This window comes from Cervus canadensis, chromosome 2 (genome assembly GCF_019320065.1).
Source record: "Cervus canadensis isolate Bull #8, Minnesota chromosome 2, ASM1932006v1, whole genome shotgun sequence".
Taxonomy (NCBI): Eukaryota; Metazoa; Chordata; class Mammalia; order Artiodactyla; family Cervidae; genus Cervus; species Cervus canadensis.
The window spans coordinates 89,722,601-89,744,815 of NC_057387.1; the positions used below are offsets into that span (position 1 = coordinate 89,722,601).

Below are 22,215 nucleotides of genomic sequence, written 5' to 3' on the forward strand. Positions count from 1 at the left end.
GTGCTCCAGTTAGGACAATAAATTATATGTTCTCCCTCTCTATAAAGGTTATAACTAGCATTTTAGAGATATAAATGTCTGGGAGGCATACAGAATTGCCTCAAGATTTCAGAATGCAGCAAATTACTTGAAAAAAATTTTAAATGAAATATGAGTTTACAGCTTCTGAACATAGAAAGCAAATTACAAAAATAAAATAGACTTCAAAAGTCAGGACAATTAATACTGCCTGAGTGATTACTTTATTCTAGACAGAGACATGAATAATAAGATGTCATATTTTTGAAAAGTTATTTTATTCTCACACACAGGTCTGAAATAAAACACACAAGAAGCAGATGTTACACCTTCAAAGTGAGATTGAGAAAGAGGAGCATTTGAGACAAGGACTTCTTAATTTTTACTTTTTATACATTCATGATGCCTGATTTTTAAAAAATTAGTATTTAAATTCAAAAACTTTATGTAAAAAAGTATTCAGAAACTGTACAGGTTATAAATATGTTTCAAAAATTTTGTAACTCTTTTACCTTGCAAAATCATCAGCATTATTATTTTAAAATTATCAAACCCTAAAATGTCTTGAGACAGTAAACTTGGTAACGCTAAAGCTGCTCAGATACATCTTGTCAAGTCAAATAAAACAAAGTATAACAAATTTATAACATTATTTACAGATAAAGTACAAACTAGCACTCTCACATGCACACGCACACACGCTAAGAAGAAAAATGGCCAGTAAAACAAAGCAGAATACCTAATTTTTTCCCCACATCCTTCCTGCCAATTCCATGATCATGAGTCCACACTAAAGAAAGTAAACTCATAAGAAACAAAAATACCTGCGATCCAAGTCCCCTGAGTGAAGCACTGTTTGACCATGTGGTGCTGGCAATCAGTCAAAGCTTTATTTTTCGCACGCTAATCACTGCTCAAGCTACTGACAATATTTTTCTTAAAATTAAAAGTCATAGGTTAAGTCATTCCAGGATCTTAAATAAGCTCTGAGTTGCTTACTAGGATGGGATGCAAAAAATACATTCTTCCCCTTTCCAACCTCACATGACTGCCTGTCACTGAGCTTCACAGAATTTTGGAAAGCAAATTCTCATGATTTTCAAGGGTCCACCAAAAAGGAAGTTTTAGAAAGTTTCCTGGAAATCTGCTCTACATATAATGAGGAAAAATTCACGTTAAACACATGAATTCTTAAAACTGAATGCTTTAGTAGTTCAAGTTTTCAAATAACTACAGAATTCTCATACTCATTCATAATACTTGTTGAAATTAGATTATGAAATGTTTCTACAAAATCTAATATATTCCTTTAACAAAACTGATCTCTCTGTACAGCAAAATACAACAAACTGAAATAAAACCACCAAGGGAAGTTAAATGATAAACTAGTCAGGCCAATAGACAATCAGTACTAAACGGCTTATTTCTCACACAAGACAAGCAAACAAAATAGAACAAAAATAACCCTGATTGGAAAGAATAGATTCTGTAACTGGCTTGGTGCTTATTCCTTTAAAATTACATATGCCAAAGCAGTTTTTGTATATCTGATTTAGCTGCCAGTGAACATCAAACAGAAGGAAATAAGTTGTTTTTACTAAGGCTGTTAAAAGTGCAATACAAAATTACCCTGATTAACCTGTTGTCAGAAATCTATCAAAAAGGTCTAAAATATGACTAGAATATATGCCTGACAGGATAAGACTCTTTTTATTCTCTACTGTATCCCCCAGGCTAGTGCTTGGTTTGTAGCAAGTTTGTGCTCAATAAAATTTTTGTAAATGAATGAATTAAGGAATTATGAAATTCGCCAACCTGTTAGGATTTAAACATAAAAAGCAATCAAAGAAGTTCTTGCATATTATAAATCAGAGTACTCGTGAAAAAAAATCACAAATAACATCTAACTATTCTAAACAATTTATTATAAGTATGGATGCTGAAAACTTTTAAGAATAACTCAAAGTTTTTAAGAGAAATTAAATCAGAGGAAAGACACCACTGAGGCAGTTCAAGAAACAAGACCAGATGATAACAACTAAAACAAACTTCTAAAAATTCATTCTCTCATGCCGAGTCTCATGAGCACAGTTTCATACATACTATTCTGGGTTTGGAATTCAGCATTACAATAATGATTTATTTACTGGGTGTTTATGATTATGACACGACGCTAGATGCTCTGGACATGCCAAGATGAAGCAGATATAGCCTGAAGTCTGTAGCAGGAGATAAACATCTAACTACAAATAACTGCTCTGCACACCTAACAGTTTCAAATCTGTAGTAGGAGATAAACACCTGTCTACAAATAATTGCTTCAAGCATGATAAATTTTTATGAGAAAGATACTAAGAAATTCAAGAGAAAGTTAACGGGATCAGAAAAGTGTCACAGAGGTACAGCATTTTGATTTGGACAAAGATGAGGAGGGGGAAATAATTAACAGCAGTGAGCAAGGGTGGGAAACATCATAAATAGATGGGATGTTTGAACTTTTCTTTAGGAGAGAAATGAGGGCAGGGTTAAGTAAACTAGCAAGGGATGCTAAGGTACCCAGGAATCAGGAACAGCAGGAAGCCTTCACCACCCCCCAAGACTGAAGGAACAAGGAGGGAAACAGCGGAGCTCCGATCAGGCTCAAGGGACACTCAAGCAGCAGGACACAGCCACTGCTACAAATTCATCACAGCAGGGAGACAACAAAAGGGATAAATACCCCCAAAGGTTCTCTCTTTTTTTCCTTCCATCTTCTGCCCTTCCATTGGCTAAACCCTACGAGAAGCCAGAAGGTAAAAAGGACTCTAGGTGACACAGGCTGTCAAGGTCAGCCTCCTGGGGCAGAGAGAGAAGGCAAAGAGAATGAATTTGCAGGAAAATGGAGAGTAACCAGAAAAGACATCTTTCCAGACTTGGGAGCAAGTATAAGCACACAGAGAGGCTGAAAAGAACAAAGAGGTGAAATAAGGAACAATATTCTCTTGGAGAAGTATGTAAGATATTTTTCAGATGCAGATGCTGAATTGAAAGGAAACCAAAATCAGTGTCTGAATTGGAAAAATTACTGGGACTTAGGAGATTGAGGTGAGCCATGAATGAATACAAGCATCAGAGCAGCACCCCAGTTCTCTCTAGAGTTAACAGAAGAGCAAAAATCATAGACGGCAGTCCTATTAGTCTACTCTCTAAATGTGTGACCTTGGGCAAGTCACCTGGCTTCTCCGAAACTGTTTTCTCCATTTTACAAATACACAGAGGCTTAATTAAAACTTTAAGATCCTTTCCAGTTCTAAGAGTCTGTGAAGCCAGCATTTCCAAGTAAATAACCATATTCATCAGGTGAGTGAACAGCTCACCATACTGGGAAAACCGAGGGTCCATTTACTGGCTTTTAAAAAAAAAGTTAACTTCATTTAAACAAAGACAATAAGAACTTAAAGGTTCTAACTGCAGTTGGGTCCTCCACCGTAGGACAAAAAAAATGTCAAAACACAAGCAAAAATTTAGTGTAACCTTGAAAATGAGTGAGGAAGATTAATGTAGCCGGATTAAAAAACATGCTCTGGAATGCAGAGAATGCAAAGAAACAACCGAGTAAGCAGAATACCTTGGTTGAAATGGCACATTTCAGAAAAAACAAAATTAGCTGCTCTGTCAATATAGCAAAGAAGCAAAGTTCTTAAAGGTCTTTCTAGAAATAAATGAACTCCTATAATATTACTAATTCCCTCACCCTCCAACACACACACAGAAACCATTAACATTCCTTCGCAATACAAATATTCATTGAAGATCTACTATGTGCCAGGTGCTATCAATGTCTTCAAAGGATTTCTTTAAGGACAAGAGAGATAATAGCAAATACAATTAATCATTACCTAATCTTCTGCAATGAGATCAGATTTCACCCTTTCCAAGCAGTCTCCCTGACTTCTCTAGCCAGCAATGTGCTCTTTTTCCTATGATACTACTACAGAACCAACTTGTACTGGTACCACTACTAGTATTCTTTCCACTATATTAGAGGTCACACAGGTTGGAAGAGTAGGCCTTTGCCTGGAAATCCACTCACCATTTGTAACGTTGTTTCTAATGTTTTCCGCAGTCCTGTCTCTCAGGTGTGGCAGCAATTAGGGAGCTTGGTGACTTGGAATATATTTCTAACTCACATGGATAAACCACGCTACAGTACAATGAGTCAAAGGTTTGTACAGTTAACAACATGATTAAGTCAAGTATTTTGATCACATGCCAAGCACTAGACTAGGGACAAAGGCCCTACAGAAATAAAGAAGGTTAGAGTCTAATCCAAGAACCAGATACGTGCACAAAGATCTATAGCATAGAGGTATGAACAAAGTGCTGTAGTAACACATGAAGGACAACAGTAATCCTAACTTGCTCTGCCTGAAGGAAGGAAGACATCAAAGAAAAAGTAACACAAAAATTGTATGTCAAAAGAAGTAGCGATATAGCACTGGAATGAATTTTAAGCAACTGTAATTTTAATCAAGAGGGAAAGGCAGTGACTGTGCAAAGAGCTATAGAGGCTATGTCATGTTCCAAACAGGTAAGAGTTCATAATGCTACAGTAGATACCCTGCCTGCAGCTGAGTCCACACCAAGAGTGATAATTATCACCAGGTTGTGAAGGGCCTTAAAGAACATTCTCAGCAGCTGGGCTTGAGCAAGGGGGAGCCAAAAGGCTTTTAAGCACAGCTATGACTCAGTGGGCTCTGACTGTGGAAAAGAATATGAGTAGAGGGAGTCTAGTGACAGGGAGACTAGTTAAGTTTCGTGAAAGTTTAGGTGAGAGATGATGAGGGCCTAAATTAAAACACTTATGTGGGGGGTGGGGGGCGGGGAGGATAAACCCAAGAGCTATTTCTAAAGCAAATTAAACAGGATCTGGTAACTGGACACAGAAAATAAAGGAGATGGAAAATGGCTTTAAATGACTAACTGCCTGTGTGTGGTGGAACTTCAATTAACTAAAATATTTAGGGACAGGTACTTGGTTTTAAGCACATTTTCAACCTAAGAATTATTCTTTCAAACATAATCTTTGCTTAAACATCTACTGGAAAATCTTCCTAAATATAATCTCATGGTGGGTTAGTCGCTAAGTCGCGTCCAACTCTTCTGACCCCATGGGCAGTGGCCTGCCAGGATCCTCTGTCCATGGGATTCTCCAGGCAAGGATACTGGAGTGGGTTGCCATTTCCTTCTCCAATGGATATTCCTGACCCAGGAATCGAACCTGTGTCTCCTGCATTGTAGGCAGATTGTTTACTGACTGAGCCACAAGGGAAGCTTTAGTACAAATATAATCCTAGCCCAAGTACATTACAGTATCCATAAAAAACTGTCTTTTTCTATAGAATCCCAATAAACATCAGTTCTCAGATATTGACAGAACTCAACATATCCCAGGGGACATCTCAGAATTTCCTTTTTAAAATAAAAGCCTGATAGCCTCTTTCTCAAGCAAGAAACTGCAAACTATGCAACTGCCTGATTTTCCAATCAGCAGAATATGGTTGTATCATAATGCTCTTTACTGCCTCAACCAAACTTATCAACTGGGGATGGCTCAGTGGTTAGATTATTACCAATCTTTCCACACTAAAGGAAAAAAGACCACCCCCTAAGACTTTGGAAATATCAAAATGAATGTGATCAAGAGTCATTGCAACCTAGTGTTTACTGAGGGGGTACTTCAAGTAGTGTCATCTTTGTCAAAATCAAACTCAGAACATTTTGAAAACAGATCCAGTTTTTCTGTTATCTTTCTAATTTCCAAGGTAAGCTTTCCAGACTGCAAGTCTGATTTTTAGTGGTTTTTATCTTTCCTGGGATAGGAAAGGTAACACGGTATTTTAAGGTGCTGGGGTACATAAAAAGTGAAATTTAAAAAGATTAATTAAAAGTAAATGAAAGATGTAAACATTATTTATTAAAGGGCTTTATCACAAACTCAGTTCAATGAAGGAAATGTTCTGAGAGATGATCCACGGTGGATGAGAATTCCCAACTTAAAGTTCACTACAAGAATTCTTAAAACTGCAACTACTATTTTAAGATCTCTCCACCTTCTTAACTCAATATTAGAAGAAATAATTCCTTGATTTGTTTTTGATTTCCTGAATACAGCTAAAAGTACAGTTTAATCAACACGTAAAGCCAAATGTTACTTCAAATCAGCAGACATTTTCTTAATCAATACATCTCTTACTCTTTCATATCAAAAACACTTAAATATGGTAGGAATTATGCAATAAATGCATTACATGCTTCCTAGTCCATTGCTTATAGTTAACTTTCCATAACCAAGCTTACTGAGAACCTAAACTTTCCCCTCCAGTTTTCACGTGAACACCATAACACTATCCCAAAGTTTTCAGTATGTTTGCACAAACTACCCCAAAAACATAAAACCACCTCCCCTTCCCAACACACACATACTCACAAGAAACAACACCCATAATTATTACACACAAAAATATTGGCCAAGGCAAGAACACAGCCAAAAATAAAACAGAAAATGTTTGGCCCGCAACAGGAAATTCTACTATTGGGCAACTGGTCAAAATTAAACATCCACATTAAGGGAAAGTCTAACTCTTGTGTTCAATATCTTGAGACAGCTTTCGAAAGAAAACTAGAGTTCCACGAAAATGAATCAAAAAAGGGGAAGCGATTCTCTCCAGACTGGTTTGGTTGGTGGCGAATGACCTCTCTGGGATACAGAAGGCCCCTAGTCTCAGCCTCCAATCATCTCGGCCGAGGAAGTGAGGAGAGTCTCACGGAAGAGAGGGCCCGGACGGCCACAGCGTCCTACTCACCCCAGGGGGCGACGGGATGGAGGCTGGGAGAGACTCACACTCGCGCCCACGGCCTGGGCAAGCAGCAGGGTCCCTGGGAACTCAGGGGTGGGAGCCGGCCCCTCTCCCAGACCCTCCGGGTCTACTCACTCCGCAAGTGGCCAGCAAGAAAGCCATTCGCCAAGGCCCCCGCCCTCTGTGCCTCCAGGGGAGGGAGCCGAGGGCTGCTGCCGAGCACCCCTCTTCGCCTCCCTCCGCCTTTTCACCGACGCGGTGCAGTTGGTCTCCTCAGGTTCTGCCTTTCCCGCGGGACAGCCCCTCACTCCCTACCCCTGCCCCGCCCCGACCGAGGGGCCGCAACGATTGGCTGATTCTGACGCCTCCTGGCAAAGAGACCCCTGGCGATTGGCCATGGGTCACCTGCGGTAAAGGAGGTGAGCGGCCGACGATTGGCGGTTAGGCCAATTTTGGGGTGGAGAGGCGGGAGGGGCCGCCCGAGGCGGCCGGGCATCTGGACCGCCCAGCTCCCCAGCCCTCCCACCGCCTCGCGCGGGGCTCACCTCCGGGCTCTGGCCGGCTGTCACGCCCGGACCTATTCCTCGGGGCTCGCGGCTGCCCCACCACGCCAATTGCTACCCCCAGGAAAGGGAGCTCGAGGGAGCTCAGATAGGCGTCGGGGCTTCGGCCCCGAAGGTTCCCGTAGGGTGGCGACTGCGCAAAGACCCGGTCACAGACGAAAACGTGCTACACTAAACCCAACCGCATCTAGCTCGACATCCTCTATTTTGGCAGCTGTCTGGAGTCAGATTTCATCTGGATGACTGCTTTTTCTTACTTCCGGAAAGTTGTTTGTGTCGCGAGGCGAGAGAGTGCGTCGGGGGGGGGGGGGCAGATACTATATCAATAAACAAAAGCAGCGGTGCCTGTTTTATTAATCCAGGCAAACATGGGCTTGCTGTTGTGCCACAGCTCCATAAGGAATGTAGGTGGCTTGTGAAAATACTTTGGGAAGCCAAATGACATAACTTCTAGGGCCTAGGGAACCTGAACAAAAAAATCATCCAATCTGCAGGAAATCACAGACACAAATAAATTACTGAGTTACTGATCTGGAGGGCAATTACCTCCTGCTCTTACAATTCTTTCATTATGGTTATCTCAGTTCCGGTGCTCAGTCCTGTCCGACTCTGCGACCCCATGGACTGCAGCATTCCAGGCTTCCCTGCCCATTACCAACTCCTGGAGCTTACTCGAACTCATGTCCATCCAGGCGGTGATGCTATCCAACCATCTCATCCTCGGCCGTCCCCTTCTCCGGCTTCAGTCTTTCCCAGGGAATCAGCTCTTTGCCAAGAGAGCCAAGGAATTGGAGCTTCAGCTTCAGCATCAGTCCTTCCAATGACTGTTGAGGACTGATTTCCTTTAGGATTGACTGGTTTGATCTCCCTGCAGTCCAAGGGACTCTCAAGAGTCTTCTCCAACACCACAGTTTAAAAGCATCCATTCTTGAGCTCTCAGCTTACTTTATAGTCCTACTATCACGTCCATACGTGACTACTGAAAAAACCATAGCTTTGACTAGACGGACCCTTGTTGGCAAAGTAATGTCTCTGCTTTTTAATATGCTGTCTAGGTTGGCCGTAGCTTTTCTTCCAAGGAGTAAGGCTCTTTTAATTTCATGGCTGCAGTCACCATCTGCAGTGATTTTGGAGCCCCCAAAATAAGGTCTGTCATTGTTTCCATTGTTTCCCCATCTATTTGCCATGAAGTGGTGGGACCGGATGCCATGATCTTAGTTTTCTGAATGTTGTTTTAAGCCAACTTTTTCACTCTCCTCTTTCACTGTCATCAAGAGGCTCTTTAGTTCTTCGCATTCTGTCGTAAGTGTGGTGTCATCTGCATATCTGAATTTACTGATATTTCTCCCAGCAATCTTTTCTTTTTTTTTTTTATTGAAGGATAATTGCTTTGTAGAATTTTCTTGTTTTCTGTCAAACCTCAACATGAAGCAGCCATAGGCACACATATATCCCCTCCCTTTTGAAACTCCCTCCCATCTCCCTCCCCATCCCACCCCTCTAGGTTGATACAGAGCCCCTGTTTGAGTTTCCTGAGCCGTACTGCAAATTCCTGTCGGCAATATATTTTACATATGGTAAGGTAAGTTTCCATGTTACCCTTTCCATAGGTCTCACCCTCTCTTACCCTCTCCACATGTCCATAAGTCTATTCTCTATGTCTGTTTCTTCACTGTTGCCTTGTAAATAAATTCTTCAGTACCATTTTTCTAGATTCCGTATATATGTATTAGAATACGATATTTATCTTTCTCTTTCTGACTCACTTCACTCTGTATAATAGGTTCTCAGTTGATCCACTCATTAGAACTGACTAAAATGTGTTCCTTTTTATGACTGAGTAATATTCCATTGTGTATATATACCACAATTCTTTATCCATTCATCTGTTGATGGATATCTAGGTTGCTTCCATGTTTTAGCTATTGTAAATAATTCCCAGCAATCTTGATTCCAGCTTGTACTTCATCCAGCCCGGCATTTCACATGATGTATTACACAAATAAGTTAAATAGGCAAGGTAATAATATACAGCCTTGGCATACTCCTTTCCTGATTTGGAACCAATCTGTTGTTTCATGTCCAGTTCTAACTATTGCTTCTTGACCTGCATACAGATTTCTCAGGAGGCAGGAAAGGTGGGCTGGGTATTTCCATCTCTTTAAGAATTTTTCACTATTTGTTGTGATCCACACAGTCAAAGGCTTTGGCATAGTCAGTAAAGCAGATGTTTTTCTTGAACTCTCTTGCTTTTTCAATTACCCAACGGATGTTGGCAATTTCATCTCTGGTTCCACTGCCTTTTCTAAATCCAGTTTGAACATCTGGAAGTTCATGGTTCACATACTGTTGAAGCCTGGCATGGAGAATTTTGATCATTACTTTGCTAGTGTGTGAGATGAGTACAATTGTGTGGTAGTTTGAGCTTTCCTTGGCATTTTCTTACTTTGGGATTGGAATGTCAACTGACCTTTTCCAGTCCGGTGGCCACTGCTGAGTTTTCCAAATTTGCTGGCATATTGAGTGCAGCACTTTCACAGCATCATCTGTTAGGATTTGAAATAGCTCAACTGGAATTCCATCACCTCCACTAGCTTTGTTCATAGTGATGTTTCCTAAGGCCCACTTGACTTCACATTCCAGGATGTCTGGCTCTAGGTGAGTGATCACACCATCATGGTTATCTGGGTCATGAAGATGTTTTTTGTACAGTTCTTCTGTGTATTCTTGCCACCTCTTCTTAATATCTTCTGCTTCTGTTAGGCCCACACCACTTCTGTCCTTTATTGTGCCCATCTTTTCATGAAATGTTTCCTTGGTGGTTCTACATTTCTTGAAGAGATCTCTAGTCTTTCCCATTCTGTTGTTTTCCTTTATTTCTTTGTACTGATCACTAAGGAAGGCTTTCTTATCTCTCCTTGCTATTCTTTGGAACTCTGCATTCAAATGGGTATATCTTTCCTTTTCTCCTTTGCTTTCCGCTTCTCTTCTTTTCTCAGCTATTTGTAAGGCCTCCTCAGACAACCAATTTGCCTTTTTGCATTTCTTTTTCTTGGGGATGGTCTTGATCACCATCTCCTGTACAATGTCACGAACCTCCATCCATAGTTCTTCAGGCACTCTATCAGATCTAATCCCTTGAATCTATTTGTCACTTCCACTGTATAATCATAAGGGATTTGATATAGGTCATACCTGAATGGTCTAGTGGTTTTCCCTACTTTCTTTCAGTCTCAATTTTACAGTAAGTTGTTCATGATCTGAGCCACAGTCAGCTCCCGGTCTTGTTTTGCTGACTGTATAGAGGTTCTCCATCTTTGGCTTCAAAGAATAATATCAATCTGATTTTGGTGTTGACCACCTGGTGATGTCCATGTGTAGAGTCTTCTCTTGTGTTACTGAAAGAGAGTGTTTGCTATGACCAGTGCATTCTCTTGGCAAAACTCTGTTAGCCTTTGCCCTGCTTCATTTTGTACTCCAAGGACAAATTTGCCTGTTATTTCAGGTATCTCTTGACTTCCTACTTTTGCATTCCAATTCCCTATAATGAAAAGGACATCTTTTTTGGGTGTGTGTTCTAGAAAGTCTTGTAGGTCCTTCATAGAACCGTTCAACTTCAGCTTCTTCAGCATTACTGCTTGGGGCACAGACTTCAATTACTGTGATACTGAACGATTTGCCTTGGAAACAGAGAGCATTCTGTTGTTTTTGAGATCACACTCAAGTACTTCATTTCACTCTTTCGTTGACTATGAGAGCTATTCCATTTCCTCTAAGGGATTCTTACCCACAATAGTACATATAATGGTCATCTGAGTTAAATTCACTCATTCCAGTCCATTTTAGTTCCCTGATTTCTAAAATGTCTATGTTCACTCTTGCCATCTCCTGTTTGACCACTTCCAATTTACCTTGATTCATGGACCTAACATTCCAGGTTCCTATGCAATATTGTTCTTTACAGCATGGGACTTTACTTCCATCACCAGTCACATCCACAACTGGGTGTTGTTTTTGCTCTGGCTCTGTCTCTTCATTCTTTCTGGTGTTATTACTCCACTGTTCTCCAGTAGCATATTGGGCACCTACCGACCTGGGGAGTTCATCTTTCAGTGTCCTATATTTTTGCCTTTCATACTGTTCATGGGGTTCTAATGGTTCATGGTTATATATGTAACTGTAATTTTATTAAACTCCTAAACAAAGTTTAGGCATGTGTGCTCAGTCATGTCCAACTCTGTGACCCCATGGACTGTAGCCCACCAGGCTCCTCTGTCCGTGGAATTTTCCAGGCAAGAATACTGGAGTGGGTTGCCATTTCCTCCTCCAGGGGATCCTCCAGACCCATGTCTCTGGCGTCTCCTATGTTGGCAGGTGGATTCTTTACCACTAGTGCCACTAAGCAGCTAATTAATTTTTCTGTCTCTACTGGTAGCCCTTAAGACTAGCACCTTGTACACTGCACAAAACACTTAATAGATGCTTGATCCACTGTAAAGATCCCATTGGTTTTATGTACATTTTTTTCAAAATGTCCAGTACCAAATACATTCTCTTCTTCCTGCATCCCCTCCCTCAAAAGCCTGATCCTCTTCCAGTCCTACCTATATCAGTAAGTAAAAATCAGTACCATCCACACAGTAAATTAAATCTGGCAGTCCTTGACACTTTACCCATTCCACATTCAATCCATCACCACATTCTGCCATTTTCCCCCCTGAATACAATCTCAATTCTATCTACCTAACTCCATCACCACCACTCAATTACAGATCCAGCCTCTTGCAATGATCGCCTTAGTAAAGTATTCCTGCTTTTTAAAGCTCCTCCAATTCTTTCTTAACACTTCGGGCCACAGCAGTTGGTTTCCAAAACCAGCTGTGACTGCCTCCTCACCTGACCTTGCCCTACCCAGCTCAGTTCAGTCGCTCAGTCGTGTCTGACTCTTTGCGACCCCATGAACCGCAGCACGCCAGGCCTCCCTGTCCATCACCAACTCTCAGAGTCTACCCAAACCCATGTCCATCGAGTCGGTGATGCCATCCAACCATTTCATCCTCTGTCATCCCCTTCTCCTCCTGCCCTCAATCTTTCCCAGCATCAGGGTCTTTTCAAATGAGTCAGCTCTTTACATCAGGTGGCCAAAGTATTGGAGTTTCAGCTTCAGCATCAGTCCTTCCAATGAACACCCAGGACTGATCTCCTTTAGGATGGACTGGTTGGATCTCCTTGCAATCCAAGGGACTCTCAAGAGTCTTCTCCAACACTACAGTTCAAAAGCATCAATTCTTCGGTGCTCAGCTTTCTTTATAGTCCAACTCTCACATCCATACATGACTACTGGATAAACCATAGCTTTGACTAGACGGACCTTTGTTGACAAAGTAATGTCTCTGCTTTGTAATATGCTGTCTAGGTTGGTCATAGTTTTTCTTCCAAGAAGTAAGCATCTTTTAATTTCATGGCTGCAATCACCATCTCAAGAGGCATCTCAAGAGGCAGGTCAGGTGGTCTGGTATTCCCATCTCTTTCAGAATTTTCCAGTTTGTTGTGATCCACACAGTCAAAGGCTTTGGCATAGTCAATAAAGCAGAAATAGATGTTTTTCTGGAACTCTCTTGCTTTTTCGATGATCTAAAGCTACTAAGCAATTAAATTAAATTGATAAACATTTTTGTTATTGTTCAAGAAAAGAATAGAATAGGACTTCTCTGGTGGTCCAGTGGTTAATAATCCATCTGCCAACGCAGGGGATACTGGTTTGATCCTGGTCTGGGAAGATTCCATGTGCTGCAGAGCAACTAAGCCCCAGTACCACAACGACTGAGCCCACACCCTAGGGTCCATGTTCCACAGTAAAGACCAGCCCCCTGGCTTGCCACAACCAGAGAAAGCCCGCACAGCAACAAAGACCCAATGCAGCTGTAAATAAATAAATGAATAAAAATATTTTAAAATAATGGAATATAGTGATTAAGAAGTATAAAAAACAGCATCATGTTGTATACCTTAAATTAATACAATGATGTATGTCAATTACCCTCAATAAAAGTGGAGGAAAAAACTGAAAAACACATAAATAACAAGAAAAAGTAAACTTTAAAAATGTATACAAAAATCTGAGAAAAATCACAACACTAAGGTTCAGACTGGTGGGGGATCTTTAAAATGACAGGAAGTCTACTGAATAAAAAGAAGGCCAAACTTACCTATAGCTATTAAGATGAAAAGAACATTTTAACTATACAAAATTTATGTACTACTTTCAAAAATATTATTTCTGCTAGAGTCCAATGTTTACCTACAAATCACATTCCAGTCTGATGTCATTTTAGAGATAGACAAATACCTTCGATTACAATAGAAAAGCAGCAAAAATGAGGTGGGGGGGGTGGGGAATAATAGATTCCCTAGCAATTTGCCTAGCAATTTGAGCCAAATCACTGGAGCAGACGACATTAAAAGACAACTCTTGGAAGCAGAATATGTAGCTCCAATATTTTGTCTGACTAGTATCCAGAAGTCTCAAAATTAAAGTCAGCCAATAAATTTTCACAGAGAAAATTTAGCCAAATGGAATAAATACAATACTTGGCATATGGTAGAAGCAGTCCTTAATTTGTGATCAGGATCACCATATTCCAGAAGTCTGTATGTAAATTATTTGCAATTCTCAATGCATCATCAAACAAAAAAATCTTTGGTTCAGATTTAGGAATGAATACCCTCTAAACAACCCCACAATGGCTATTGATAGTATACTGCCTTAATCATCACTGCATCTTTAGCAACTCCTCACAGAGAGACTGGCATGTACTAGGTGCTTAATAAATGTCTACTGAATGAATGAAATGCTAGGTACATTACAAAAATAGCAATATAAACAGCAAAAAAGGTTGAAAATGGGTAGTCTAACAAGCAGAACAGAGAAAGCAAAGGGGCAGAAGTGTTAGGGGAAGCACAATGATTGAAACTGCCCACCCTGGCCAGGCACCATAGTAACTATCTGCATAAGTTGTTTTACAACAGGAGGTCCTGGTAAGGAACACGGAACTAATAAGCCACCACCAACCGGAAGAGTTCAGGAAAGGTCAAAAGGAGCACCACATGTCTGACCACCTCCCAGAATCCTTCTCTCTGGCATCCATCTTGGCTAATCAAGGGTACACCACCAGGAAGGACTCTGAGTCAGAATGATTGGCTAAAGACAACCCGGAAACTAATCCCATCACCATAAAACCCAAGACTGCAAGTCATGTGACAGAGCTGTTCTCCTGGGCTCCCTTACCCTAGTGCTCTCCACCTGGGTGCCCTTTCCCAATAAAATCTCTTGCTTTCTCAGTAGATGTGTCTCTTCAGACCATTCATTTCTGAGTGTTAGACAAGAGACCAGTTTCGGGCCCTGGAAGGAGTCCCCCTTCCTGCAACAGAAGGACAATGTTTTTCTATATGAGCCTTTCGAAAGTGAAGTTGCTCAGTTATGTCCAACTCTTTGCTACCCTGTGGATTGTAGCCCACCAGACTCCTCTGTCCATGGGATTTTCCAGGCAAGAATACTGGAGTGGGTTGCCATTTCCTTTAGTACCATTCAATTTTTAAATTGTAGGAGAAAGGTGCTATTGTCCCTATTTTTATAGCTAAATTCTACACTGGCCACTTAACTTTCTTCTGAAAGTTCTGATTCCACTAAAACCATGTGAGTTGCCAAAATTGGTTAAAAGTACACAGAGAGCTTCCTGCCACAAGATGGATAAAATGTCTTTGTATTGTGTGATTGTTCTTCACTTTAAATGCTCCAGGCTTTTAGGGACACTAACTTTACATGAGAATTAGGACATTAACAAGTTGGAACTCCATGTTTTTCTCGAAAGAAAAGGTGTAAGAAAAACTATTGCTTTTATTTTATATACTTTTATTAATATGTCACTGCTTCAGAGAAGCGGTCTCCGATCAACCAGCCTACCTCATTGGAAGCATAACTTATGACATTATTATAGTTTTTTAAAGATTCAATTCTCATGATTTTTATTTTCTTCTTTCTACCAGACTGAGCTCAGTAAAGACAAGGACAGTATGTCATTTATTCACAATTATGTCCTCCACAACTAGTACAGTGCACTGAACACATTAAGTGTCTTATAAATATTTATGAAATAAATAACTTTTCTGTATTCTCTGTATGTTCTGAATTGAGCATGTACTATTTTTTTTTTAATTTTTAAACTTTATAAAGAGAAGGCAGTAAAATATAAGTTCTAAAAGATTTCCCAAAAGCCACAATAAAAATAAATTTCTGGCATCTAAAGGAACAATCTTTAGTATCTACAAAACTGGACCATTTGTTTTTAGTTGTTTCCCAAGAGTTCAAGATAAGATGGGCCACCACTATTACAACAAAATTTATTATTAAAAAACGAATCCTTGAATCCTAAATTCCAATTTAGGAGCCAGAAATTCCTCTACCCTCAGTAACAGCAACAATGTTGGGAACATTCCTTAGAGGAATTTTCCTTTGTTGTAGGAGGCCCAAGCACCTGGCTACCTCTGCATACCATTTTACCTGTGGAAAAAGTGACACATCTATATTGCAATCATTTCCTTTGGGAAACAAAGGGCTTCAAGGGAGAAAAACAAAACACATGTATTTTTCTATATGACACAAAAATAAAATCTATATGAGGCCAAGAGAAATGATACAGTGATAGTTATTATGTTTATGCAGTCAGTATTATATACTAAGAAATTGAAATATAAGTTCCAAAAGCTAATCTTCAGTAAAATAGCTTAACACTCAAGAAAAATACACAAGGGCTTCCTGGTGGCTAGTGGTAAAGAATCTGCCTGCCAATGCAGGAGGCACGGGTTTGATCCCTGGTCCAGGAGGATCCCAGAGGCCACAGAACTAAGCCTGTGTGCCACAATTATTTAGCCTGTGCTCTAGAGCCTGGGAGCCACAACTACTGAAGCCCAAACACTCTAGAGCCAGTGCTTCATAACAAGAGAAGCCACCGCAATGAAAAGCCTGAACACCGCAACTAGAAAGCAGCCCCCAATTGTTGCAACTAGAGAAAAGCCTGTGCAGCAATGAAGACCAGCACAGTCCAAGATAATAAATAAAAAAATATTTTAAAGAAGAAAAATACTCAGGAGATTTCTACTAATCTTAACTACCCAATTAGACACATAGCTATTATAGAAAAGAGGGTAGACTCAAGCTAACTAATACTAATAATTAGTTCCAACTACTATCCTAAATTGCATCTTAAATATAAATTTATGGTTACGACTGAGCGACTGAACTGAACTGATAATAAAACTTTAGCATGCATGTAATTATCATACAAAGTATCTAGGTTTGAAAAAATGCTTCAGAATGGTTCTATTGCTTTTTTGGTCTCAATAACGAATTGTAATCTGAATTCTATCACATCTCTTTTATGTATAATGATGTTTTACTTACAGATTCAATAGCATTTCTGGTGAGATTTCTACCAGCCCTCACTATTCCCCTCAGCCATATTCTTATAGATATCATGTCCTTTTTCTCTACAGGCCTGAGATCAAAGCCAATATATAGTGAACAAATAGGAAAGGGCAAAAATTAAAAGATTACAAGTCAGTAGCAATGAAATTCCAATTTGATAACCACCTAAGATACAGTCTACAGTGGCCTACAGAAACTTACACAGACAAGGTCAAGTATTGCCCAATTTCATGACTCAAATTATAATCACAGAAACCATTCAGTATAAATTTTTTAAAAATATCAGCTCATTTACAGCATGGAAGCCAAAAACTTAAAATATCTATGAAAAATTTAAAGTGTTAGTCACTCAGTCATGTCCAACTCTTTGTCATCCCACGAACTGTAGCCCACCAGGTTCCTCTGTCCACTAAATTCTCCAAGCAAGAATACTGAAGTGGGCAGCCATTCCCTTTTCCAGGAGACCTTCCTGACCCAGAGATCAAACCCAGGTCTCCTGCATTGCAGGCATTCTTTACCACTGAGCCACCAGGAAACCTATAAAGATCTATACTACTCAAACATCTACTTTAGGGTATTCAAACTGGGGTCTAAACAAGTTTCTGTATCTCAATCTTTTAGTTTCTGATAACCTATAAAAATTAGTATAACCACACACACTGAATCAGCAGTAACAACATCAAATTCAAGTGCTAACAAGATACTTCATTGCCCATGTTGTTCATCATCAAGTTGGCACCAAAAACTATCACTTGCCATAGAAGAGCCTTGACCATGAAAATGACATATGTGGGAAGTCAAAGTCAAACACCTCATGATACATGCTGTGCAAATGAAGGATTTCCACTAGTCAGAACACAGAAATGTGGAGAGATTACAGTTATCGCATTCCACACAATAGTATGTGCATGCCAAATTGAAAAAGAATCTATTCCTTACAGTATCATATTCATATTCAAAGTAGTGAACCACTTTAAGCAAGGCAGTATCATTCAGCACATCAACTTAACGTTAATTTAGATTTTATTGTTTTGTGTTTTATTTGTATTTAACTCGAAATTTTCATTTAAATGTATGGTTAGTTCTATAAGATTTTAAACTTAAGAAGTTGATATACAGATTTATGTTTGCCCACATTAAATAACACTATGATAGTTTACTTTAAACACTGGGGTTCAAGAGTTTTTTCTTGCAAAAGTTGTTTTTTGTTAAATGGGCCCATTTACTCAAGTAAAACTGACTTTTATAACTGTAAGATATCCAGACCAGTAGCTATAATTCATAATACATTAAAAAATTAGAATACTGCAAAACATACAGGATATAACATCCTAAATCTTATTCCGTGATCAATCATTTGCTTAGGAATCTCTCAGCATTTAGTCGGTACTAAAGCCTTACAAGGGTAAATAAAGAACTGAAATGTTTACTTTCATTAATTAGTATCATCAGATATCTATTAAATGCCTCTTACAGGCTAAAAAGAGGGAATAAAGAAGCTCAGCAGCCCCTCTGGACTCTCTCAAAGAGTGAAGTTGGCTGCAAATACATGAAAAGATATCACAACCTAAATACAAGTCTAGAGTAACTATCGGAAATTCAACATAGGAGTCGAAAGGAGAGAGGTTTCAGTTGTCTTCTTCCATCCTCAGACTATCCTAATTGTAATTCACAGTTACCCACAAAGCAACAGGAACAATACTAAAAGAAAAGAATAAAGGTAAGATAGAAGGAAAGGGAGAAAGTACAAGGGATGTTCCAGATGAATTTCCATTAATCAGAATGGAAGGAAAAACAGAACAAATATTTATGAATAGATGGTAAAGCGTCTGCTTGCAATGCAAGAGACCCGGGTTCAACCCCTGGGTTGGGACGATCCCCTGGAGAAGGAAATGGCAACCCACTCCAGTACTCTCACCTGGAAAATCCCATAGACAGAGCAGCCTGGCAGGCTACAGTCCATGGGGTCACAAAGAGTCGGACATGACTGAGCAACTTGACTTCACTTCACGTCTATCTACAAAGTGTATGTTGGAGATACAATAATACCTTAGCACAACTACTTTATTAAGATTTTATATATACCTTTAACGAGAAGGGAAAAGCTACTCACTCCAGTATTCTGGCCTGGAGAATTCCATGGATCATACAGTCCATGGAGTCACAAAGAGTCTGACACAACTAAGTGACTTTCACTTTCACTTTCTAAAGATCAGGTAAAGTTTAAAAGAGGTTTAAAAGACAGATTACACAGCATGGAACCAGGAATAATTTCTGCGTAGAGCATCAAGTACATGCAGGGACAGGCAATAGAAATTTAGGTTGGAATCAAATCGATCAGACAGTGAAATCCCCTAATAAGAATTTTCATTTCACTCTACAGGCAAATGCAAACCACTAAAGGTTTCTCACAGTTATAGAGGCCTTAAGATCATTAATTACAGATGCTCAGTTCATAGGATGAAGAAAGGAATAGATTCAGGAATATTAGGAGGGCACTAGAAACAGAGTTAGTCAGATGTAAGAAAGTGAAGTCGCTCAGTTGTGTCTGACTCTTTGGGACCCCATGAACTGTAGGCCACCAGGCTCCTTCATCCATGGAATTTTCCAGGCAAGAGTACTGGAGTGGGTTGCCATTTCCTTCTCCATAGTCAAAGTGAGCACAGGAGTGTAAGTAATTCTATTAAAAAGAGAGGGGGGGAAGAAAAGAAGAAAAGAAATCCCCAGGCTTGGCAAGTTAGAAGTTATTACCTGAAAAAAACCTCAATTTTCAAACCTCAAAGGATCAGACTATAATATAGTCATTAAGAAACAGAAAAAAGGGATAAAGAGATGGATTTGAGGAGAAAAGAGCTGATAAGACACTTTTAGCCTTGTTGAGGTTGAATTTCAGAAGACATCTATGAGGCAAAGTCCACGAGGAAAGAATTGAGGACTTAAGGGAGAAGCTAAACAACAAAAGAGATATAAAGATGGGGGAAGGGAAGAAAGTCATCGACACAGAAGTTTTAACTGAATTCATGGAAATAGTGGGGACTGCTGGAGGGTAAGTAAGGTCATAGTCTAAAGGAAATGTCATGTAGTCAAGATTATGGGGGTATCATTAACTTGAGGAAAGAGTGAGAATATTTTTTGCCTTGAAATATGCAAAGCATAGAAAGAAAAAATAGGTGCAGTCACTTATAACTGTTGAAGAAGTAGTGAGATCTTTTCTGTAAAGAAGGGAGTAGACTATATTAGATACTGAACAGTAATTTTAAAAAGAACCACTGTGGGAATTTAACTGGCAATCAAAAAGAAATCAATAGGAAGACAGATATTTATAGAAATTTGATTAAAGTTAGACAAAATGTAAAGTGACAGATAAAGCCATCTCGATTTTGTGACCTCCAAGCAGAGAAATATAACAGCTGGGGGCACTGGGGAATAGAAATAAGAATGGCATCAGTTCAGTTCAGTTCAATCGCTCAGTCATGTTCGACTCTTTGCGACCCCATGGACTGCAGCATGCCAGGCCTCCCTGCCCATCACCAACTCCTGGAGTTTGCTCAAACTCATGTCCATCCAGTCGGTGATGCCATCCAACCATCGCATCCTCTGTTGACCCCTTCTCCTCCTGCCCTCAATCTTTCCCAGCATCAGGGTCTATACAAATGAGTCAGATCTTCGCATCAGGTAGCCAAAGTATTGGAGTTTGAGCTTCTGCATCAGTCCTTCCAATGAATATTCATGACTGATTTCCTTTAGGATGGACTGGTTGGATCTCCTTGCAATCCAAGGGATTCTCAAGAGTCTTCTCCAACACCACAGTTCAAAAGCATCAATTCTTCGGTGCTAAGTTTTCTTTATAGTCCAACTCTCACAACTATACATGACTATTGTATACATGACTCATGGAGGTGTAACAATATGTTAGACAACAGGGCCTAACAATATGTTAGACATCTCAAAGAATGTGATACACAGCAATATAAAAGCAGTCTATACATCATGTGTTTATTCATTAATTCCTTCATCAATTCTTTCCTTAATTAACATTTATCAAGCACCATTTAGAATGCCAAGTACTGGGGGTAGGAATGGTAAAAGCAGCTGCAGCTTTAGTCCTACATTCTTTCCTTATGGATTCTGACATTTGGATGTCTCCCTGAAATTCAACCTCGGCAAGGCTAAAATTGGCTTATTAGCTCTTTCTCCTCAAACCCATGTTTTTATCCAGTTTTTTCTGTTTCTGCTAATGACAGCATTATAGCCTGAGCTGTTGAGATTTGAAAGTTGAGTATTTGTATTAGTATTAGTATTAGCTTAGTATTAGTATTAGCTTAAGATTTGTTATTGTTTTTTAGTCACTAAGTTGTGTCCAACTTTTTTACAACCCCATGTACTGTAGCCCACGAGGTTCCTCTGTCCATGGGATTTCCCAGGCAAGAATACTGGAGTGGGTTGCCATTTCCTTCTTCAGGGGATCTTCCTGACCCAGGGATCGAACCTGCATCTCTTACACTGGCTGGCAGATTCTCTACCACTGAGCCACGTGGGAAGTTTTTTTGTTTTTGTTTTTTTACCAAGTTCTTACTATAGCCAGGCATTATTTCAACAAATTTGCATTTAACTCATTTAATCATCAAAACAGTCCTGAAGAATAGGTACTTTTATTATCCTCTTTTTATACATGAGGACACTGGAACTCAGAGTGATGTAAGTGGTGAGTAAGTGGTGAAGTAAGAGTAAGTGGTGGCACTGGGACATAAACGAAGTCATTATGGCTCCAGAGTTAAGTCTTTCACCATACTTCACCATCTTTGGAAAGAATCTCTTTACCTTTTTTGCCAGTCAAATTAACATTTAATTACAGATCTCGAAATGTCCTATTTCCTGCGTGTATTAACTTTAGAAAAAAATATATAAATAACTTATTCCATACCTGTATTTTAAAATATCAAAGCTATCAGTATTTAAGACTTCCCCCAAGTTATCCCTTTCATTTTGTTATTCCAAAAGACATGTAAGCTCTCTTCTTAGTAAAAGCTCATGTATTCCAAAATTGGATAAAATTAGGTACCTTAAGGGGTCTGCATCCTATCTGATAAGGTGGGAATTATATATACTTAAAGGATAACAAGAATATGATAAGAACTCAGTAAACTGTGCAACAAGTATGGCATTCAAAGGAAAGAGATCACTGAGTTTGGGGGCTGAGGGAGGAGGGGTTGGTTCGGAGAGGCTCTACAGAAGAAGTCAGTTCTGAACTGGACTTTGAAGAAAAGAGGAAGAACACAAAGGCAGAGTGGAGGCAGATGGTATTACAGGC

The 22,215-nt window shown here is 39.6% G+C and overlaps 1 protein-coding gene across 9 annotated transcripts in view; it reads right to left on the minus strand.

The window, feature by feature from the left end:
- OSBPL9 (oxysterol binding protein like 9) overlaps positions 1-22,215 on the minus strand; it is a 161,322-nt gene that overhangs the window by 49,164 nt on the left and 89,943 nt on the right. For 2 of the 9 annotated variants that reach the window (XM_043461346.1, XM_043461345.1), the window contains exon 1: positions 6,993-7,172. The exons of 5 other annotated variants lie outside the window; for them this stretch is intronic. In XM_043461346.1, the coding sequence (XP_043317281.1) occupies positions 6,993-7,019 (27 nt within the window). In that variant the 5' untranslated portion in view covers positions 7,020-7,172. Of the gene's footprint in view, positions 1-6,863; positions 7,173-7,402; positions 7,611-22,215 lie in introns of those variants that run through there. 2 more of the 9 variants (XM_043461348.1, XM_043461347.1) reach the window with 2 other exon arrangements.